Raw genomic sequence first — 24,515 nt, 5'->3', positions numbered from 1 at the left:
GAGAGTTTAATAGCCTGTCTGAAATGACTTTCTTTCTTTCTGGGTATTGTGTGTTTCGTGCGACGAGAGCTCAATAAAATAATTCAATAACTAAAGGGAAACCGCAGTGGCAGTGATTGAGCCTCGGCAATTTGTGTGCTTCAGCAGGACAGCACCCTGTTGCTATACAAGGTCATTTGTTCCGCTGCAGTGGCAACACTTGAGAGAATCCAGCCAGTGCCGTTATCATCTTGTCCATATTTGTTGAAATAACAAGCTGTTATGTTGTTATTTAACACTAAGCTGTGTCAGCCAAGGTGCGTTTTATTTTGGAAATCTTACCACAGTCACCCACAAAATGTGATTAAATTATCGCAGTATTTGTACATAGTTATAAAATTAGCTCCTTTTCAATAATAAACAGGTGTTCATACCACTTTTTGACACTAGGTGACTGTATAAAGTCCAACAGGGAAGTCCCCGCCTCGAAAAACACATAGGGATGCAGCCAAAGAAATACATATACATGTTCCATGTGCAAAGGTGCACGAGTTAATGTATTGGTATGTGAGCATTATGTGAACGCTCTTCTCTTCTGCCAGGTAGGCTGGCTGAGCTTTCTGGCCTGACAGGCTGAGTCACAGGTGGGTTATTTGGGATACTATGACATAGGCTAAAAACAGTAATAATTCAAACACAAAAAAATCTGGCCTGGCCCTACCTGGTCCTGAAGTTTGCAGGGTGGGGGTGTCCGTCGTACAAGGACAAGAAGTCATATTCTTCTTCTATGGCAAATGACAAGAAGATGAGCTGGATTCTGCTTCCTTCTTCTCCGACGATGACCCAGGTGCAGTTGGCCCCGTTGGGGTAGCCGTAGGGAAAGCCGGGCGATTCTATACTGCCGTTCCGGCCTTTCAGTGTGCCTCCACAGGTGTAGATAAAACCTAAGAGAGAGAGAGAAAGAGAGGGGAGGGGTGCTTAATTTCAGTGCATGGGAGAAATATATATATATATATATATATATATATATATATATATATATATATATATATATATATATGCAGTATAGGTACAGAAATAGCTATAGAAATAAGCACTGGTCAGGACATCTGCTAAAGTGGCTCCACACATCTGGAGGTTGCGGCGCTGCTTCGGAACATAATCTTTTCTCTGGCCTCCCTCAAAGCGAGGGCAAGGGCCAGGCTCTGTTTTGGAGCAGCACACCAGGAGCTGGTATTCACATCCAGCATGGGGTGCTTGAACCCTCGTCCCCTGACTGACTGGAGACTCCGCTGTCACTGAGCTACCCTTCTAGCCGACTTGAAAGGTGAAATCAATAAGCGACCAGAGCATTCTCTGGGATTCACCCTGTGCGCCTCGACAAGATCAAAGGCTGGCTATTCCTTTGTTTTCACTAATCAATTACTGACATGTCAGAAGAGGTCTGTGTCAATCAGCTTTGATAACGCCGCCGAAAACGACTCGGCAGTCAAGTGTAAACATTTTGTTTTGTGTCAAATGAAAACAACACTGAAGACACAGGTGCAGCACCAAAGATGGTTAATGGTTTTCTTTTCTTTCTCTTTTTCTTGAAAGGAGATTGAAAATGAGCAGAACTTAATGAGCAACTGTAGGCTCTTCATTACACATCTGTGTATGTGGTGGCTGGTTTATCAGAGGAGGAGACCAAGAGAGCACGTAGGAGGAGAGGAGGCAAAGTAAAACTATTTAAATGAGGTACAAGAAGAAGTGTGAAGACTTTTTGTGCCCAAGAGAAACAAACATTTCACCACCTCCCATGCTGCTAGTTGTAAGAGGCTGTGACAGTGCTGGAGGAAGGGGGGGGAGGCTAAGTTTGAATGTTCATGCGACGTTTGACTTTCATCAATCACCGTGTGAAATAGTAAGGCATATTTTGGAATGTAAATGTGAATGAGGCAGCACGTGTGTGTGTGTTATCCCCCGTGCTTCTCTTTAGAGGATGCTTGCACTGATAAATTAGAAGTGAAGCTAATTCTGCTGCTGTTCTTATTCTCTCTGGGTTACAACGCCTGCTAAATGCCTAAAATGTAAATGTAATTGATCTCCTTGGACTTCACTGTTCACATCAGGATCATTATCTTCTGCCTTTGATCTTAATGATCCTTTTTATATCAAACACACCACAGGTGCTGGATGAAAACCGTGGAGTGTCCACGAGTGAAGTCAGTCCAAAGTCTTTTTCTTTCTTTTTTTTTGCAATGCTCTATTGATCCCTGATGGAAAACCTCTTCACTTCTTCTGCTCCAGAGGGGGAGGCAGACTGCAGTGTAAGCTTACAGAGGAGAAACCCTCAGAGCTGCTGGGGATTTACCATCATTCTGCTCAAGGACACTACAGCAGGAAGGAAAGTTGCAGCTGTAAGTGCTGGATCCTGCAGAGGAATTATGTTACAAATCGTTCTTCTCTAGTGTGGAATAGCTGTGTAATCAGCAAGTATGTCCACTACCCTATGTTATATCTGTCTCTAGAAAAGGAACATGAATAACAATAAAAAACTTTGAACTTTTAATCAAAGTGTTTAATTGAAAATTGCTTGAAAGTCCTTGAACTTCTCGGCCTTAATTGATCTCCTCTGAGTGCAAAGCTCAAATCAGGATGATCATGCCCCTGCCTTTCATGTTTATGAGCATCGTTATTTACCATGGCAGCTGGGGCCACAGGGACGGCAGGCTGATCTCGCTGGATGCCTTTCGATCCAATTATCCAAGACAGAACTCCAACCAAAAACAAAAAACCTGCATGTGTGTGTGTGTGTTTGTCCTACCCCCATTTACCCAGACAATTCCAAGACCATCACACTGACGGATATAATGACCAATGGCAGTCTGGCCTGCAATTAAGGGCTGGTATCTCTGTCCCTTCACAACCAATCAGAGATGAGATGTTGAGGAACCAGGAGGGACAAGCAGAGCCATATATTCAGATACACACACCTACAAATCTAACTCGCAGCTGGCTGTCCCGCCTGCTCATTTCTGCAGACATAAAGGAAACAGAGCAAGGCGTCAATGCTGAGCTGCCATTTTAGTCCAGATCACAGAAAGGGCTGGAAGACATTACTGCAATATCTATAGAAACTTTGAAGCAAGACAGACAAATTCACCTTTTTCATACCACGTTAGATGGTATCTAACTAAACCTTTATGTTTTTTATGGCAGACAGCAGCCTGGGCTAAGCTGCATGACCATCTACTGTGACAAGCACAAAGAAACAGGATGTATATAAGAGATTATTTACACAAACTCACTGTTTATAATGATTCTTAGCTGCAGAAATCTCAAAAATCTCACAATCATCTGAATAACTTAAATAAATGATTAAATGAAACCACCTGTTGCACATGTATAGTGTCAATATTTTAAGATTAACCCAACAATTGACTTGAAAAATGACCAGTAAACCACTATACGCATCAAATTTGAGGGTGTCTAAAGTCTAAATAAAGTAACTTCATTAACCTGAAAGGCTAGGATACAGGGCACTGTGAATAAAGAGTGCAATAGGGACAGAAGGACAGAGATGGAAAGCAGAATAAACAGAGAGAAAAGGACCGATTTCCCCCTCGTTCATCATTGTGCAAGAATGAAAGGATGATTTAAAACTCATCAGTCAGAGGGACAGAGGCGAGAGAGAGAGAGAGAGAGAGGGTAGGAGGAAGAGAGAGAGATGGAAAAACATAGAAAGTGAGAGAGAGGAAGGGAGACAGACGAGAGGAGGCGGAGAGAGAAAAGCCAAGAAGGAGACAGGGGTAAAAGAGAGACTTCTAATTATGCTGACTACCAGACCGAAACTGACAGCCCCTCTACACACACACACACACACACAGGGCCAGGCATACATGAACACACACAGAGCTTCACACAGACACACACCAAACAGACAGACAAACATGCACATATAAAAACACAGGCAGATTCACAGGGATATACACACGGATCCATGCATTATTCAGCCGGCTTATTGAAAACGCTGGTCATTTAAACCTTTCATTCACACCACCATTTATTTTGTTCAACAATTCTTAACCTCCTCCACTTTGCTCACAAGCCACATATGTACACATCGCCTCCTCTCTAACACTGACCTTGCCAGTTCAGCAAACAGACACAGCAGCATTAAAGACTGCCTGTTTAATTCAGTGTGAGCCACACTATGTTTTTAAATAAGGCTATTAAGATATATTTACACTAAAGCCACTGTTAAAGTGTGATCAGAGAGGCAGGAGGTGTAGAAGTTTCAGGTTTTATTCTGTTTTGTGGTGAAGCTGGGTCACCACTGGCTTCTACAAGCAATTTTAATGTTATAAAGAATAGATAAAAGCATATGGGGTATGTTTAATTCTTTAAAAGTTAGATTTGGGCAGGAAATAATTTAAAGCAAGTCACCCTCCGGCCTGAAGACTTAAACGGAGATGCTAACTGGCCAACAGTAAAAGATGTGTGGCTGGAACAGGTAGCTCCCAGGTGTGATATATGCACTGGTGCTAATGAGGAGCGGGTATTAGCTGGAAAAGAGCATGCGTGCTCAGCGAAACCTTCTCTGGATAAAGAACGCTTAAAGACAAAGAAGAAAATCTTCCTTGTGAATCGAGTGGATTTAATGAACCCAGGTCTTCAATATAAGCTTCATCTATTTCCTTACGTCTTCAATAACACACTGGAAGAAGAAAAAAGAAAAACCACAAGCTTCTCAAGTGGCTTATGCCGCCACTTGTCACATCATTTTCAAGAGTGCATCTTCAAAAAATGTGGACTGGTATAGTTTTGTGACTAGTCATCATCATCATCATCATCATCATCTGAAAAGTGGTGAGACACTGCTGTTACACAACAGCACCTCTCTAAGGAGTTTACATGGGTTTCCCTTCATAGCCCAAAAAACAAAAGTTAAAGTGCACTAGAGGGTTTGAATTGCCAGTGGGTGTCAATGTGAGTGTCTGTCTGTGATGTTCAGAGTATTTTACAACCTGCAGTGGCTGTAATGACTCATTCAGAGTGGCAAAACATTAAAACATACCACTGTGATAATACCACTGGGCAGTATTGTGGTTAACAAAAAAGGAAGTCCAGTCGACAGAGGAAAGCAGAGACGTCTGGGTCTCAGTTTAAAATGTATACACCCGCCCCTGCTGCAATACAATGTCCTGCCTGAGGACCAAGAGACATGGTCTCATACTGCTGCCACCGAGGCCCATTTACAAACCGTTTATGATGACATGTGATGGCAGTGTTAACCCTGAACATGAATCTGTATAAGAGTACAGTGCACATACTGTATGTGCTGATCTGTAGCAACATATCCCCATAGTAAAAAAGGCTAATACATACTGCTCGACCTTTAAGGCCTTTACAGATAGCAAATAAAACATTTATGTAGTTATATAAATCAAAGTGAATATAGACATTAATCAGAATCTGAAATTGCTATACAGTAAAATAATCATTCCACTTCACCCACGCTGAAATGTGCCTGATGATACAGAGGAGGGTGAAATCAATTACTAAGCTCGTCATTTGGTAAAGGGAACTCTATGATCAATACAGCCATTTTCCCCTTGGTGCTGACTGCCAAATGAGTTAACAGTGAAATTAACCTACTCTTCATTTAAATAGGACCTATGGAACCCCCCGCAAGGCTGTTGGGCGTCCCTATTTCCTACTGATGGGGCCAGCCGTGTCTCCTTGTGTGTGTGGGTGTGTGCACATATTGTGTAATATAAAGCATTACTCTTATCCTCAGTGATATTACACAAATCCCTGTCTGTTAAAAAAAAATATGCTTCAAATTCTTTTCCATCTCTCTGCCTCGCTCTCCCGCCTTATATTTGTCTGTCGTTCTTTCTTCTTGATCCCCACCCCCCCTTCTCTCTCTCTCTCTTTCTTTCTCTCTTGGGACCTCAGTGATACTAGATTTGCTTAAAGGGATACTTCGTCTAATCTCACAGACTCTCATTTATGATTAAAGAATGGCTTTCCCAATGGAGCAAACTGACCAATCAAATCACTGCAGAAGACCAAGCCATCCAGTCAGTATTCAGATCACAACACTCAAGCTCCAGAGGGCAAAATAAGATGTGTGTGCATTAGTGCATGCATGTCTGCATGTGTGTGTGTGTGTGACTCTGGCATTCGTTAATTTAGATCAGCTGTCCATGTCTCTGGAAAATGATTCTATTTGTCCATTTTACTGGAGGTGGTTTTGGAGAATGAAAGGAAGGTGAAGTGAAATGCAGGGCAGGTGGAGAGCAGAGTGACAGAAAGGTAGACAAACCCAAAGAGAGGAAAAAAAAGAGGGGTGAGGGGGATGAAGAGTGGAGTGGTGGGGGCAGACAGGGAGCGAACGAGAGAAGAAAGAGAGATAGCAAAGGCAAAAAATGCAATAGAGAGAGACAGAGCGAAGGAGAGTAAGCATGTTTGAAACGTCCCATTGGTTCCTGCTGTCAGGAATGCTTGTCAGCCAAGAATTAGACTGCTCCACGCTGCCACTGACTGACAGTCAGCCTGCGGTCTAGACTATACCCTGGAGTGGTTGAGGCTAAATAAGGGAAATGCCTAGAGAGAGACAGAGGGAACACACCGGGCTGAAAATCAATTTATAACACTGTCAGTCAGAGGCAGGAGGGGACGATGGGAAAGCGATAAGGAGGAAGAGAAAGAGAACAAAGAGTTGAAATGAGGGGACGCATAAAAAAGAGAAGACAAAGACATGGTTTGAGAAAACGGTAAACAAATGGGACTGATTGAGAAAAAGATGGGAACACGGGGGACGCTTGTCCCATGGAGGGAGTCAGCGAGGAAGAAGAGGAGGAGGAGGAGGAGGAAGTGATACAAGGAGATGTGCAGGAAGCCACTCCAAGCAAACCTGTAATCCCTTTTCATACAGTGGGGTTTTTATTGCTCAGGAATTTAGTGACTTTAAATGTGAAATATTAAAGAAGACATTTTAATTGCCCCTACTTGTCTCTTAGCACAAATGGACATATTAGAATTTCATAAAAGTGTCCAGAGAAGACGAGTTTTTGTTCTTTCCCCACCACAGCAACGACTTCAGAGGTAAACATTAAATTAAAACAGAAATTACCAGCAGACTCCACGGCTGGAAAACATTAAACATTTAGAAAGAAATGAAAGGCTCAGCAAGCAAAAATATCATGGCGGCTCTGCATGGGAGCTTGCTGTGCTACACCCTAATCCATATTTACACATAAATCATCGACTTGTTGTGTATTGTTTTCTCTGATGTAACCATTTGTTTATATAGCATGTATAGTCCTTTCTCAACAGAATATACTACAGTAGCAGATGAAAAAATAAAACACTTAATCCAAACAGTGACTAAAATGCAAGTTAACAACCAGTGGTGGAGGAAGTACTGAAACTTGGTACTTAAGTAAAAGTACAATTACCCGGCAAAATACATACTGGATACATATATTTGATTTCCCTTGCAAAGGATCTGAACAGGTTAAAATAACCAAAGAAATAATCTTAAAATTAAAATGGACAATGTGTAGTTAATTTACATTATCAGTACCCAGAAGCAGCTCTGGACAGGTCTGTGTGTCATGAGGCTGTGGGCATCAAGTGAACAGAGAGGCTGCTAATAACAAACAGGCATTCAGCATTTTTACTGTGTGAGTATTCCTGCTGTAGATTAATGTTATGATTCATGTTAATCAGACATTAATGGATGGACTTGTGTTAGCAGACAGCAGCTAACTAGTTAGTTAACTGAGCCAGAGCACTGGCATCATGACTGAGGTTCATTATAGAAACACAGCTGGCAGCGTGACACCACCTCCATGCAGAGTCTGACCTCACATCAGTCCAGCACTGTGTTCATCAAATGTAACAAGTAACTACAAACACTGTAGAAATGTAGTGGAGTAGAAAGATAAAAGCTGCAGAATGTAATGGAGTAAAAGTATAAAGTATGCACTATTATTTTTACTTAAGTAAAGTATAAATACATAAAAATGTACTTAAGTACAGTAACAAAGTACAAATACTTAGTTACTTTCCACCACTGGTAACAACCCAGCTAGAACTTACACTAATATGACTGCAGAATAATTTGGAATTAATGACAACTCTACCATTTCCTGTTTGTAAAAGCCAGACATTAGCAGGTCTTAGTGGGTTTTTTAGTGTGAAAGGGTTTGTATTTAATATGGGTGCCTCTCAAAGATGATCATAAATAACCTGAAAGTCGCCATCTGTCTGTTAGAGCTGAAGCTTTTCTGATAAAGAGATGAAACCTCAAGCAACACAAGCGAGTTCAGTCCCCTTCATTTTAGCACTTGTGTTTAGCATGACCTGGATAAATGAGGATCTTCACAGACATCAACATTTAGTCAACACATCACACAGTAAAGCAGAAAAAAAGATGAAGCTGAGGCACGGTTTAGCCCGCAGGGTCAGCCCTTCCATTAGTCCCTGGATGTTTGCTAAAAAGCTGCTTCTGAATTGCCTGCTGTAGCCCATTTTCAAGTTGACAAACCCCGCTGTCCCACAGGGATGCTGTTTTCTGGCGTTGTGCTGAGGGTGGGAATTATTGGGTGAGATGTGATGTTAAGCGAATGCCAAGGTGTTGGTGTAGTGTCAGGGCAGAGGGAAGCGTGGTGCAGATGACTGATCCGTGCGCACAGAGCGGAGGAAGACCAGACTGTAGATGCCAGGATTCACCACCACTGAGCCTTGTGGGGGAGTTGTGAGTTTAATTTTTCAACAAAATAAATGTGATGGACCTTTCTAACCCAGCAGCACACACACACAGACACAGACACACACTCCCTGTTACCTCTTTGCTTTAAAAACTTCCAACCAGCTTCCTGCAGTATGTGGGCACCCATTGTAGCTTAAAAGCACAAAGGATGGTTACATCACCTCCTTTGTAGTGGCAAAGTAAAGGCAACACTTTGCAAGAGCTATTACACAAAAGATGAAAGCAGAGTGAGATTTTTGTTTAGAAAATAAACAAGAAAAATACAAAACAGTGTGTTTAATATTTCATGAGCTTTTCTTCAGTCAATTAGTACATTTGTAGTAATCATGCAGCCTTCCTTTACATCATTTATCCTGGGGAAGTCTGGCTCAAAACTGGACATGAGAGTTTCTGTAGAGCACAAACATTCAAATTAAATGGAAACCATCAGTATTCCATACAGTCGGTGGGTTGTAGAACCACAGATTTACTGTTGAGGCCATTTAAAATTCTGAAAGGCTTTTATGCCCTCCTAGAAAATTATATGTAAGTGCTATAAATAATGCCACACCGTCTCGATTCATTGTTACTTTCTTCTTAATGCTGTTTCACCTGCCTGCTTTTTCATTTTAAATGTGATTAGCCTTTCAAAATCAAAACATATGTCCCTAGGTGACTTGTTCTTGTGGTGGTTCCTCCAACTTTAACAGTTAATGATGGTATAGACACAACTCTATAGACTGGTCTGGTATTTTCTTCCCATACCAAAACACTGCTGTATACAATGTTAGCTCTTAAAACCATGACAAAAATAAAACAATCCTTTCATAGGATCGTGGCTTCGATGGCCACCAGCAGCAGAGCTGATGCTGGGACCGCCATGCTAGCCCCCAGTTTCTACAGTAAATATGTAGAAATAAACTCCACCACTTCCTCCATGGGAGACATTACCGCTGCTTCTTCAACAAGCCTTATTATTGCACCGACTAAACTGTTTAGAAAAGTCTAATTATCCTCTCTGATTGTTGTCTCTTGTGCATCTTTAATTCCAGAACCCTTTAATTCTACAAGGTGCTAATTAAAACAACTATTTGTAAGCTATAGTTTACTTTATCACCTCTGTTTTTGTACAGTGTCTTTAAGATGAAACACATCAGGAACAACATCAATCAAAATCGTTCACATCATTTAAATCATACATTATAAATGAGCGTCAGGGAGTGAGAGAGACGGACCCTGTCTACCTTCTTCTCCTCTCAGAAAGCCACTTACAGAGAAAGCTTTTACACAGTAGGATCTGTGGCTGCGTATACCTGACATTCTTTACTGTATAAAAAGCATAAAAGGTTGCAAATGAGTGCAGGTGATTTCTCAAAATCTGATGCTGGCTGCATTTTATAATGACTATGATGGATCTACTCTATTTCTATGAGGAGAATGAGCAATGTGCACAGCAGATCGGAGGCTGGAACGGCATAATGTAAAATAACAATTATAAGCCGTAATAATAGCAGGGTGTGTTTCTAACTGCGGCGTGCTGGCTTTAATGGCGGCCAGCTCAGAGGACCTCTGGCCATTGCACATGCAGCCACAGCAGTGTAGAAAACGGGAGGAAGAGAAACAGAAAGCAGTGAAGACGGGAGGCAAAGCACTCGCTTTCACTAATAAATTTTAAAAAATCTGCTTTCTAAGAAAGTGGGTCACTGAAAGCAGGCAAAGAATGCTAAGCAGAGGACATTTCTTAGTAAACACAGTGGTGCGTGTGTGTTTCTGAGCATTGAAGCGGACAGAAAGCGTGTGGGTGACGCTGCAGTGCCGTGTATACTGTATACTGTACTTACATCTTTAGACTTAATGATTGTTTTGAAATGATAGATCACAGCTGCAGTATTTACTACTGATTACATCAATCAGCCCATCGCCCTCAGTGCTTCTAATAAGCTCTCCCCGACAGACAAACAGATATAGAAAACATATATCATTTATACATATAAAACCCTACACTCATGGGCAGGTGCTACACAGCCTATAGGATTAATGAGAAGGAAAGGAACAGGGAGACGGCTGCTGTCTTACGGGGTTACTATTGATTTGTGTCTGCTGAGTGTCATCATCTCCAATCTGACTAATGAGGTCCTCCTGCACACTAAAACACACACTCAAAGTAGTACATCATATATCCTCCTCTCCCACTCCTCCTTCTCACAGGTGACTTGCTGTAAGTCTGTTACCGTAGAAACATCCACTCAACCACTGTACTGGACTGCTAATCCTCTCCATGTTTACCCTTCATCCCTGGCTTCTTCTCTTGCTGCCTTCCTCAGACTATTGTGCTTCTTCCTCGCTCCTCTTGTTTTTTCCTCCCTCCTCTTTCCTTTGGCTTCTCTACTACTACCATTTTTCCTTTTTATTCTCTCCCTCTAACATAAAAAAGATGAAGGATATATCATCTTGTGTGGCCCTCTTTGCTTCAGGTTTAGTCTTTGCAGAAACTGCAAACACTCAAAGAAAACTGCTGCTACGTTCTATCCTTTATTGCCATGTCTGTTTCCTGCCTTCCACCTTCCACCATATACAAACAGCTGGCATGATACATGCAGCCGATATATGAGCTTATCTAGGGTAAATAGAAGATTCAATTTCTACTGATTATACATGCATTGCCTGTATCATATTCTCAGGGGTCATACCTCTTGCTCTTCATCATCTCCACCCAAACTCAAGGAATCACAAAAGCAGGTAAACATCCCTCAAATTTGTTTTATGCATTCTTGTTTTTTCTTGTTTTCATCTGCAGTTGTGGTCATATCAAATTATGAATTTATGACAAGGTTAATACAGAGCACGCAGCTCGTTAAAATTCACAGTCAAAGTGGGCCAGCTGTGGAAATAGATGTCATGCTAGGATTGTATACGAAGCAATCAAAGCAACCAAACAGCTGCTTGCTCTTTTTTTAGTTTAAAAATGTGCAAACTTTTGCTCTTTGTTAACCAAGTGCGTGTTCTGCAAGAATCAGATTACAGGAAGTAATGGAAGACTCCCATGTCGGCTAATGTTTGTAATCCATCAATCTCTGTGGGGGGGGGGGGGGGGGGGGGGGCAACACACACTGTGCTTCTACATACTATCATGAACTTGCTGACAAACAGAGTGAATATGTTAAAAGGCGGCCATTTTTACTAGAATCACAGATACAAGGTTGTACATTCACACACAGGCTTGTTCATTCAACTCATTAGGTATCTTAACACTGTTAATGTACGGACTGAAATTAAAAGTCATTCTTTTCTTTCACACACTGTAATTCTCTTTCTCATTATGCTGTTGTGAAACAAAGCATTGTTTAAATGAAAGGGGGTCTCAATTAGCAGCTGAATAACCATCAGTTATATAACAGCGCTGCTACTGTAAAGACCGGATCAGTGATGTTATTCTACCAAAGATGATTTTAACCATTTATCTATCACACTACAGCATTTCTACTTTCATCCCCATCCATTAGTAATTAATAGCACATTCACTGAGAAGCTGAATTTTCTTAGAAAGTGAAGCGAGAAGATGACGCGACGTGTTGCACAAAACAGAACTGACATTTACCATCATTTAAATTCTAAAAGAAAAACCCCGAAAAGTCATGCAAAGGCCTTCTTCTGTATGGTCACTGAATCATAAGGCTCAAACTCATCTCAGATGAGATAGATACTTCAAGCGACGCCATTTGGATTCACCCAGTCAACTCTCAACAGCAAAAGTGCATCACAAATCACTGCAAGGACTCCTACGCATGAATATTCAGCGAACACTTCCTGTCAAACTGACGGCCTCTGAGTGCAAGAGAAAGGGGGAAAACAAACCTTTGATATAAACCGAGTTGAGGAGTTAAGTCTCGTTATGAGGAATCAAAAAACAATGGAGTGACATGGGAGCAGGCTTACTGCATCATGGCATCGCTCAGAGCGACAGTTCATCTGTTCCAGTTTGTGTGTTTCTTTTTTTTGTTGTTTTTTTCTTCCCCCTTCCTTCTTCTTGTTAAAACCTTTATTCGTCCAGGGGAAATCAGCTGTTCTCACATAAACTGATTAACCCCACTAGGGTAGCCTGGGGGCAAAAACATGTGGTACACCAACTCCTGATCTTTCTCCATAGGATGATGTCATTCAGGGCATTTACATGCGCACTAAGAGTCCACTATCATTCTGGATGTAGCAGTAGAATATGCTACAGGAGATGGCATCTGCACTCTGATCTTTGTTTGATTTGAAGCCTATCTTCAGAGAAAAATCATGTAAAAGCATTTCCACTAGTAACTACTTCCTAACCTTGCCCTTTTAATCACTCAAGTCAAGATAATCAGTCACATTGAACACAAAGGTGAAGTGCGCACACACACACCAGTACAAGCAAACACACATGCACATACTCTTCCGTTGACATTTCCAAGGTTGCCAGATTACAGCTCCTCTCTCTGCCAGGATGGATCAATGAAACACTTCAGTACCAAACTTGGCAATTCTGACACCCACACACACACACACAACAATCAAATTATAGCAATTATTATAGGAATAACACTGATCTAATTAAACCAGTGATGCTCTGCTTATATTACTGTTCCTTATGCAGCTTTGCATCCTGAAGCGACATGACATAAAGGCCAAATATGAGGAAAAATTAACAACTGGAGGCGAGTGAAGCAGCCCCGTAGCCAGTCCTTTGTTTATTGTGGCCCAGTGTGCAGTGATTAATGATGGGGCAAGAACAAAATGTATGAATGCTCGTCCTACTTTTCTGAATTCTATGGAACTCTGTTACTGGCATAAAGCAGCCTAAAGGAAATTTAATATACAAAGGCAGCCAGTCCTTCTTTATTTAATCTGAATAGCACTTCTCAATGGGGTGGAAACACAAGGCTCACACACCACTGTAGTGTGGCCATCGGTGAGATATGTTTGTATCAGATTTAATGCTAAGTGGAAAGGAAAACACTTGTCTATACAGTAGAGTATTTACATAAAGAAGAACAATTCTCGACTGCATCTACTCGGGCGATATTTGCACTCCCTTTGCCAATGAGTGCTGCTACCTCAGGCTCATTATTAAGATATGAAAGTCTACTACAGCTACCACTCCGAAACTTTTTACTCATGCACTGGAAAGATGAGAGAGGGACCGTTTTTGCCCCCTGCAGATTACACGGCGAAGCTACATGAATACTTTAGCTGTCTGCATTAAAGCCAGCCTCCTGTAGGTTAGTGTGCATCCTGGGAAATAATCCTGTGCCTCGTGCTATTTTTATAGCGTTTAACACAATGTTTAATGCATAGGTGGAAGTGCAAAAATGAGTTGTCCAGCATCGGACATTTCATCCACACCTGTCCTTCTTCCCATCCACTCTCCAATCTCACTGAACAGGTGACTCATAAATGCCAATAAACACATCTGCAGAGGGTAGCAGGACGCTTTCTTATGGACATCATTTTCCACTGTTGCACCACATTTTTACTGCCAGGTGGCAAATTTAAACCAAATCTTCAAGCTGCAGCTGTCCTACATTACAAAGGTCAGAAACTACATTTATTTTGCACTATTTAGGATTTTTTTTTTCTTGTATTTGCATTTTTCTTGTATTTTTGTCTTGGAAAAACATCTTACCAAGTCTGACTGGATGACAATTCAAGCCCACTGAATAGGTCTTAGTGGTCTCATTAAATCCTGGCTTGTAATAATAAACCTAATTAAGTCATACAGTGCCTGTCTGTAGGGCTTACAGCTGAGACTTCTACCCATATGCCAGTAAAATCACCACTGGTGCTGTCATAGTGTCTCAGGAATAGTTTCATTATTTACTGTCTATGGAGCAGCTCCAGGATTTGTCCATGGATGATGTCATCTTCACAGTCTGTTCCTCTGCAGTTTAGCTTAAGGAGAAGTTCACAGTGTGGGACTTTTACATATAAATGAGGCTCTGTTACATTCAAGGCTTTGCCAACTGAGTTCACACAGCACCGTTTAAGACTGAATCTGCACGGGGGAAAAATCTGACATTTCACAAAAGTCACCTGGTGTAAAGTGTTTGTGTAATTACACTCATCACTAGAGGAGGGAGACAAAGTGTCTTCACTGTAGCTTTAAGCTACACAAGAGCCAAGTACAGTTACTTTGGTACTGAGAAGAGGTCAACAGCTGCACATATGTGTCAATTTTCATACACGTGTAGGATAAAAAACATCTTCATACAACATAATTGTCCAAAAAACACACAAGTGTGACAAGGAAGCAGTGGCTGTGCAAACAGAGTGGGAGATAAACAGAAGTAAGGACAACTAAAGGGTATTTTTGCACTTTACACATAAGAGCAAAACACACACACACACACACACACACACATCACGTGCACAACTAACATTAAACATCTGCTGCATTCAGACAGCAGCGTGCCCTTTCACCATGAGAGTGATAATCTGTCTTCTCGGTGGTACTGGGGAGAGGAGAGAAGGGATTCATAACTATGACCATTATATGTTATATAAGGTTTATAGGTCATGGCAGTGATTCTGAGCAGGGACTTGCTCAAGGATGTAGGGATGCTGAAAGTGACACGTGACAATGTGGGTCAGACATTTTCTCACGTATTTGGGTTTCTGTCTAAAAATGATTTCTTGGCATTTGAAATGCGTAATTAGGCCACACTATTGCTTTTCCATAATCTATTTCTTCTTTTTTTTCTCTCACTTTATATTTAGTGTTCTTGTTCAAACCTGGCAAAGAACATAAAGCCTTAAAAAAGAATACTGAAGGATTCCAAAAATCTGTGAAAGTAACTCTGGCAGGATTGTCCCATTGGAAAGAAACACAATTATGAAACATTCTGAGATTAAGTTTAAAAAAATATCCCATATGAGTCTCCTGCTAGCTTTTTATCCTCTCTATATGTCAGCAAATAAATCAGGAAAGGTGCATCTATACTGTCCGTGACATCCTGACCTTAAATCTGATGCCTCCATTTCAATAAAGCACTTTTCCAGCTAACAAGGTGACAACTAAATCCTGCTCTCAGACAGCACAAGTAGTGATAATTGGGGAGCCAGCTGTTATTCTGTATCAATTGCTTACATACATGAGGTAAAGGAACTCATTGCAACTGTGATTGATCACAAGCGGTCTAGACTGAGAATTGATTGTTTTCAGGCAATGATTAATTCACAAAAATGAGCGCCGTCGACAGCCGGAGTTGAATTATGATAGTGATATGGTTAATGACCGGAGCTCGGCGATGTACTTAAAAAAAAAAAGAAAAGAAAAGAAAAAAATGGCTGGTCTGGATCAAATTTAGTTACCTCAGGAACATTCCTCCTTGGGAAGCTCATTACAAACTCACAGAAGTCTTTGACATTATTGATCTCTAAAAGGAAATGATGTTTTTACCTCAGACCCTCAAGTGTGAATACAGATGTACTCAGAAAAAACAACGTTAACCAGTTCAGTGCTGAGCTCAGAGGAGCCACAGAGGACTGGACACTGAGGAGCCTGTCCCCTCTCTATGCATGTAGATTGAGTTCTTGCTATTTATCCTTGGTTGCCCTAAAACTCTTGTAACTTCTAAAAAAGCGTCACACGTTATTTAAATCCACCGCAATGAAACACGACTGACATATTGGGTGATAAATCCATAGGCTCTATGGGGTATTATGAACATACATACATGTATAACCAATTCAGGACCATAGACAGCACCAGAGGAAGAATGGACCTTATTCATTCTTACTCCATCAACACAGAAATGTATGGTGCAGCTGCTTTAGTGTTGTCTCAGTTAGAGAAAGCCCCTGAAGACAGAACTCTAGACAGGCTAAGCAGATGTGTAGATATGAAGGTTTATTTGGGGCAGAGGTTTGAGTGTCTCTTCTCTAAACTAAAGTTGATGACTCAGAGCCTTTTTTTAAAACAGCAAAGTTTGTTACTTTAACTGTCATGACTGTTTAATCTAAATAGAAAGAATGAGCTCACACGATGCCACCAGTTCCATCTCCCTCTCTCTCTCTCTCTCTCCTCTCCTCTTTCACACACACAGACATGGTGTCTCTCAACCTTTTTAAAGTCTCTCTCCTAGTTTTCTCGCTTATTTTCCCTCCCTGCCTCCCTTACTGTCTGGTAACCGTAGCAACAGGCAGAGGGGGTTGGGCTGCCAAAGAGGTGAGAGAGAGAGAGAGAGAGAGAGAGAGGAGAAAAAAGATGCAAAGAAGTGAAACCATTAGAGAAGTAAAAGAGGTGAGACGCAGTAATTGAGAGATCATAAAGCAGTGTGGGTGTGAGGAAGAGGAGGCGATGACGAGGACAGAATTGGCGAGATTTTATACAATGAAAAGGGTAGTTTAACTTTGGAGTATTGAAAGGAGAGGTGAGAAAAAGAGCAATGCAACATCACAGCATGTATAGATGTATAACACAGATCCTCCTGGTCTCCTGCCGCATTTTCACAGTCTCAGCACCCGGCTTCCAAACAGAATGAAATGTGGGCAGAACATCGGCTGTGTGGGCTTTGTTTTGCTGCAGTGATGAAAACAGACCTTGAATTTAAGAACAATGTAAAAAAAAAGTGCTGTCAAAGGTCACAGGCTGTTACATTTTAATGTCAATTAATTCAATACTAATTCAAAAAAATAGTAATTTATTCACTTTTCCCAGTGGGATTGCTGAGCACTGCGCCTGATTTATAATTTCAAGCATCCACTTATACGTGACACGGGACAACTGTTATTCCAACCATGCTGAAATTGCTCCCTGAAAATGAAACACTGCAGATTTTTGAAGAATGTCCCCTGTTTATTTATTTATTTTTTCACGATCCTATAAAACATTTATTTCGTTCTGTAAATGATGAATGACTTGAAATGATAGCCTGGACGGAAAGAAACTGGAAAAAGTCTCGATTCAACACACATATTCCTCTGTGTGTGTGCAATTCCTTTTATATTTCATTGGACGACACCATTCTATAAACTAACAGACTATATGGTATGCATTCTTTAGCATCCTTAGCATTTCACTGCCTCACCTTCTCTAAGGTCCGGTGTACTTAACTCAGAGTTGAGTGTTTTCTCTCAGAATCGCTGCTTTTCTTGTACCCCATCAGAATTCACTTTGTATCCTTAACAAGCGAATTGTTTAGAATTAAAGTTTCATAGTTTTCGGGCTACTACATCATGAAAATTTCAAATTATTGCTTCTGTGCACAATGATGCAAATTTGAAGGGATTACTCTTCAAACTTGGAATCGTTTGTGGACAGGAAGTTATAAAAATGGCACTATGCTGCAACCCTCGCTGACATTTCTACCTACTGTTTTCAGGCTGCAACGCCTTCAACATGACAGCAACATACATTTGTTACTTCAAGACTGCACACTGCAAAGGAAATGTGTAAAACAGCTGTTTTCTGCAAGCTAAGTGCACTAAAGGCAGGGACGGTTAACCAGCTAGTTAGCTTAAGGGACACAGATGAAGATTTTAATAAAATCAGCTGGGATATCTGAACATCATTCATCATCACGTCCCTTCATTTTAAACTTCTTCCAGCTAATTAATCCCTCTCTGCTCTGTATTTAACTACAGAAATGTCTTTTTGGACATAACTTTGGATTTCTCTTCCTGTGTGATCATCTGTGTCTGTCAGTGTCTCTGCATCTGTATGATTCAGTGTCTCAGAGCGTGAATATATGTGTTTGTGTGTGTGTGAGAGAGAGAGAGAATGGAAGGAAGGTTGCTGCTGATATTGGTAATGTGGCACTTTGCCAATCTCATTAGCTTAGCATGGAGTGGGCAGCTTGCCCGGTTAGACACTATGTGTGTGTGCGCGTGTGTTTGCATGTCTGTGTCTGGGAGCATCGGGGCCAGTAAATGCCACCACTCTGGCTGATGGTTCCAATAATGGTATTAGAGAAAGAGAGAAAGTGAGAGCAAGGGAGAGAGAAAGATAAAGAGGAAGAGAGACTGTGTGTGTGAGTGTGTGTGAGGAGAAGTGACACTGACAGTAGCATGAGAAGCAGGTGTTTTTGTTTAAAGGGGTAGCGTGTATGGAGGGGTTAATTTCCTCTTTGAAAGTGTGTGTATTTTTGCACGTGTGTAATTACCATATTGTAAGACTTGTTGTTGATGTGACTGAAAGTGTCTGACACTGGAAGTCAAGTGTGTATCCGCGAGGGTGTGTTAAAGGGTGTGTGTGTGACAGAGAACAAGAGAGAGGAAGAGGATAAAAAGTGACTGACTGTGTAATTGGTGGTTTGACATTAGCCTTCTGCATGACTACTACATCCACACAGGTGAGACAGAGTGGGGGGAGGGAGGGGAGGGGAGGGGAGGAGCTAATGTCTGCATATGTTAGAGGAAAGCAGAGAAAAGATGAACAAATAGTCTTAGAAAATCTGACTTTCTTGAATAGATTATATGTTGAATTCAACCTAAAAGGAGCACTTATGACTCACTCCGTCAACAAAAAGCAAACCACTCTATATCTGGATATAAGCACTTTGTTTCACCTCTCCAAAGCCACAAAGTAAAATGATGAATCACACAGTAGGTGAAAGAAGGCGGTGGTTCATATTGCTCTCATCTTTATCAAACAGAAGTTTGGGTGATTTTTACTCTCTCTCTCTCTCTTTAATGGCCTCTTCTTTTGTTTCTGGTGGCTTCACTATAAAACCTAGTCATAAAACCTGAATAGATAAATGGTATTAGAACTATTTTTAGTCGTTCCGGGGGGTAAAGGGTGTCATTTTCTGAGCCAGTACAGTTGACGTTCAAGAAGCCCGCGGCATTTTAATTAACCTAAAAATGGCAAAGGATGTGAGCTGTGACATCAAAACGGAGTAAAGGTTAGTCAATCGGCCTGCTGATGAGCGCAGGGAATATTCCGCTGAACTGATCCAGGATCCAGGACCTTTCATGAAAAGTTAACCCCTCCCTCTGTTGCATCCATCAGTTCCTTCATCCAGCCGTTCATCACGGCTTCTTCTGTGCACACATCCATCATTTTCCCCCTTCATTTCATAATTTAATCCACCCCCCACCACCACCACCATCCATCCTAGAGACAGATGTACTCATTTAAATCATCGGAAGCCAAGTGGAGGATTTGGACAGAGGCCGAGTGTAGTGCGATGACCGTAATGGCATGTGGGATGGGGATGATGGGATAATTGATTGTTTAATTAACCAATTACAGTAATTAACTTAATTAAGTCAGAAACCACACCTGCGTGGAAACACCTGCTTTGAGTGCGACCAGCATCAGATGTGCTGCCTGCATTTCAGCCAATCAAACAAAAACCTCGGTGGAACGGAGATTCAATATTTCAAGTTATTTCATGTAATAAGAGCACTTACCCATTTTAACATGCAAACAGCTTTTCCTGGACATCCCAAAGAGGCTTCGGCCAGGAGCAAATTGAAATTATCAGCCCATTTAATGGAGATTATTACTGCTTGTTGGAACCACTATTTGGTTAATAGGGTCCTCACACACTTATTGATAAAAACTCCGACTGATCATATGATCATGCTCACTGTCATGCAGAGTCAAAGCTCATTCACAAAAAATGTCACTATCTGAAGCTATGTATTAGCAGAGAAAGTAGCAGATAATATATATATATTTTTAATATGTATTAAAAACTGACATGTCTGTGGCTGGTAGCTATGTCCAGTTGTTTATTTGACGTATAAATTTCCCATTGAAAGCACTCAGAACAATTAAAAACTGCATTTAGACACACTAAAAGTTCCCATTAACACATACTAATGGTATTCTTACAAATAACACTCAGGGTAGAGTATCTGTCACTAAAAGCCTCCATTGGTAATAAAATAATCTGAAAAAACATCCAGATCATAAAACACTGAAAGATTTTATTGATGCCAATATTAATTAAACAACTCTAAGATAAAGAGATACTTTAATTCTGTGGTAAAAACACAGACTTTACTGCTTATACTAGCCATGATGAGCTTTAATAACAATCGATGTCCTGCACTGATTTACTGAAGGGCTTTCAATTTCAAAGTGTTAATATGCTGTGACTTCATCAGGGAACACCAAACATGAATGAATTAAACAGAAATAAATCCAAGTAAAAGGCAGCATCTGACACAAGCCGGCTTCAAATAAAGACCTTCTTCAGGCCGTGGTCACTATTTTAGGAAGGATGTTAACCAGGTTACTCACAGCATGTGGGTTATGTGGGTAATGGGGCATTTACATGCACCATAGTAACCTGCTTCCAAATCTGTGCTTGCATGAAGCGTGGCAGTAATTTAAATAATCTCTAATCTGGCATAAATCTGCTTCCTCTGAATGAAGTCTGAATGTATACAAACAGGGTGAGAATGCAGTTAGATCATTAAAATTCATCTTAATGCTGCCACAGGGCAGATTTCTGTTAACACAAACTTGAGGGTGGAGTTGCTTCTTTAATGATCATAAATGATGGTTAGCATAATTCAGGCTAACTTGACACCAGATTTAAAATGTGGTGCTTGTTCCACTTGAGTTCTTATAATTACAAATGTCACTGGAATTAAATAAAACAGTGCAAGCACATACACACTGGCAGAATTATGCACTTGTGTGAATAGTCATATAGTTACACTAACGTAATTATCATGTGAAAAATTAGGATTCACATGACCAGCTTAATAAGGCTGCTTCAAACATACACACACACACGCTGCACAGGGTCATTTAACTTTTGCTAAATCACACGTGCAGCGTTTAGACTGGTGGGAATTCACAAAGAGACAGCGGGATAGTCTTTTCCTTCTTTCTATGCTCTGCAGGCATCACACAGTCTTGGCTAGGCTGCAGCACACACACACACACACACACACACACACACATTGGCGGACACACAAACATAGGCAGACTCCTCCATCTCCATAGCCCCAAACAGAGATACACATGCACATTGCCTGCAGCAGCGCAGAGTGCTAGACATGAAAACAGCTTCAATTGACTGGAAGGAAGATTTGGATGACCCTGGAGGGATGAGAAGGAGAAGAGGAGCGAAAAGGCGAGGGAGCCAGGGAATGCGTGGCCATGGAAAAAGACATTTAACATGGAAACACACGCAAGCAGGAAGGCATTCTGAGACACTTTACACCCAGACACAAACACCGCTGCTTTGCTTTGAACATTGTGCCCATTACAGATAGCTACGGAGATAGCAAAGGGTGCTGCTGCTATGATGAGAGTAGCAGACAGACAGCCAGAGACAAGACTAAAAGAGTGACAGTAAGAGATAAAGACTCTTCTTCTGCTTGTATCTTAAAAGTCAGTATGTTTTCTGAGGGCAAAAATCAAAATCACAGCAGCTAACATTTCATAGCACCTAGGTATCTCTTTCTTCCTCTGACCTCAATTTCACAGCTTCTTTTAAAGTGTTACTTATCCCGGGAAGGGTTTTGCTCAACATGCATGCCCTTACACAGCAAATCCCTGCTCCGTTTTAATACGGCTAAACATATTCAGACCTGGAGGCTGCCCAGTACAACCACAGTTTCCTACCCTTGTAATTGGTGCACCTTGCAAACTTTCACAGAGGCATTTGGCGGTTAAGCGTTTCGCTTACGGGCAAATTGAAGGTAGCTGTTTAAACGATGGGGAGCATGTCTTACTGATAGCTTTCACATCCAGATTTTGCCACCTTCCTTGAGAATTCACAAGTATTTTCTCACTTCTTGTTCCTCACTCACCCACTCACCACAAATGCACACACATAGCATAGTACACACACCCTTATATGCCAAAGAAAGGAACCCGGTAACGTTCATCAGACCCTAAGGGGTTTTTGTGTCCTGGTGAACTGACACCTTGGACTTTTATACTGATAATTGTGACCACAGGAAGAAGTGCAAGGCTCTGTCTAATGTTGCAACATTTAAAAGATGTTGCAGGGAAGAGGAGAACGAGCAGGAAGTGTGTTTGTGCATGTCTGCTTTAAGCTACTTTTGGGGACCCAGAAGAGAAAGGCACAACTGGGGACGAAAAACCACGTCCCAAACCCCCTCATAAGTCTCTAAATCCTCCAGAATGGACTTACACACAGTCGTGCGTATGACTTCTTGTATAGATAGTGAGTACTGGCTGTCTGTTTTTAAACACTGATCAGCAATCTGATCTAATCTGCCTTAAAGGAATCTAAGTGCATGTTTGTGTGTGGGCGGATGCATCATATACGTGCATCTATTGTGTATTTTTGTGTATGTGTGTGGCGGCCATGTCGAATCTGTTCAGAGCACGATTTAAAAAAAAAAAGACATAAATAGGATAAAAGAGCATGCAGGAAGAAGAGGATGATCTTCCTATAGTGTTATACCTTCACACAGCTGTGTGGCACGTTTCATATAAATAGACACACGCAATATGCTAAACACACATTTCAAACACTCACGTCTTTGTCATCTGTTAATGTCATCGTCTATGATTTCCTGAGAGCCTGCATACAAACACAGAGGCGTGCAATAAACAATGGACACATGCAGTCATTTGCACATAAAGGAAAACACACACAAATGCCTCCACCCTCCAGCACCATCCCTAACAAGTCAAAACAATGTGGCAAAGCTGACAGCTCGCATTAGACCACTAGGCCTTAAAAAGACCAAGTGTGTGTGCATTTGTGTATGTGTGTGTCCCTAAGTGTGTGTGTGTGTGTGTGTGTGTGTGTGTGTGTGTGAGTCACTCTCACAGATAAATGTCAGGGGTGAGTGTAAAGTCAATGTCTTAAGAGCTGCCAAATTTCAGCAATGATTTCGATCTTAGGTCAGAATGAAAAAAATAAAAACAAAATAAAACAAAAAAACAAAAAAATAAGTGACCATACAAACAACAGAACAAACTTATAATACTGCTGCTGTGGAAATGTTGCATGGACAATTACTAAATACTAATTTAGTAGTTAGTAAACTCACACAGAACATCTTCCTCATTATTATAATCACAATGATGAAGTGAGTTTGAACCTCAGGGTCACTTTTTTGTCTGCATTATGTTTGGCTTATTCATGACAGTGTCCCTTTCTAAATGACACAGAAATTATATGCACTCACAAATGTCCAACTATTGAAGCCACTTATGTTCAATTTTATCTTGGAGCTGCGTCATTTTTGCTTTTTAACGTGCAGTTTAACTGTAGTTATATAATGCATGGATTTAGGAAAATGCTGCAGCCTGTCTAACTGCCTTTACCTGATTCAAGTAAACAACAAAATAGCATTCAAAGAAAATCTCCAAATGTTCACTTTTGGCCTTGAACATCATGGAAACTTCATGGAATCAAAGCCTGTGATCAGGTCATGGAATCAGTGGAACAAACAACATGATGGATTATTATCCAAAGTATGTATGGCCATTTAGAGTAATTTTACTTTCAGCTCTCTCATTGTTGCTACTCATGACTTGTAGATTGTTTACATGTCCAGTCATGTGATTTATTTTATGAAAAAAGAGAAACTATGCTGCTTATTCTAATTATATGAAAGGCTAAAGAGTGAACCTTCTTAAATTAAGCAGTCAGTTCAGCTTCATGAGAAGAGAGCGGAATACTGTTCATGTGACATTGGTGTATATCACAGCATTGAATTACTGAACAAGGTCAAGAAGTAATTTCACTGTGACTCAGTTATCATTGTTGCTCAGTGGTTCAATCTCTCAACAGCTCACTGCAAAAGCCCCGGACTAACTTCATATTTCATCTTCCCTGTCATCAACTGTGCTATCAGCTGTCTATAGAGCCTT

The 24,515-nt window shown here is 41.0% G+C and overlaps 1 protein-coding gene across 1 annotated transcript in view; it reads right to left on the bottom strand.

Moving 5' to 3' along the window:
- Positions 1-24,515, bottom strand: part of csmd3b (CUB and Sushi multiple domains 3b) — a 253,514-nt gene that overhangs the window by 194,837 nt on the left and 34,162 nt on the right. The window contains exon 2 of the mRNA XM_028431853.1: positions 701-923. Within this exon, the coding sequence (XP_028287654.1) occupies positions 701-923 (223 nt within the window). The remainder of the gene's footprint in view (positions 1-700; positions 924-24,515) is intronic.

The sequence above is a fragment of the Parambassis ranga genome, chromosome 2, assembly GCF_900634625.1.
Source record: "Parambassis ranga chromosome 2, fParRan2.1, whole genome shotgun sequence".
Classification (NCBI taxonomy): domain Eukaryota; kingdom Metazoa; phylum Chordata; class Actinopteri; family Ambassidae; genus Parambassis; species Parambassis ranga.
This window is presented reverse-complemented; position numbering and strand designations above follow the sequence as displayed.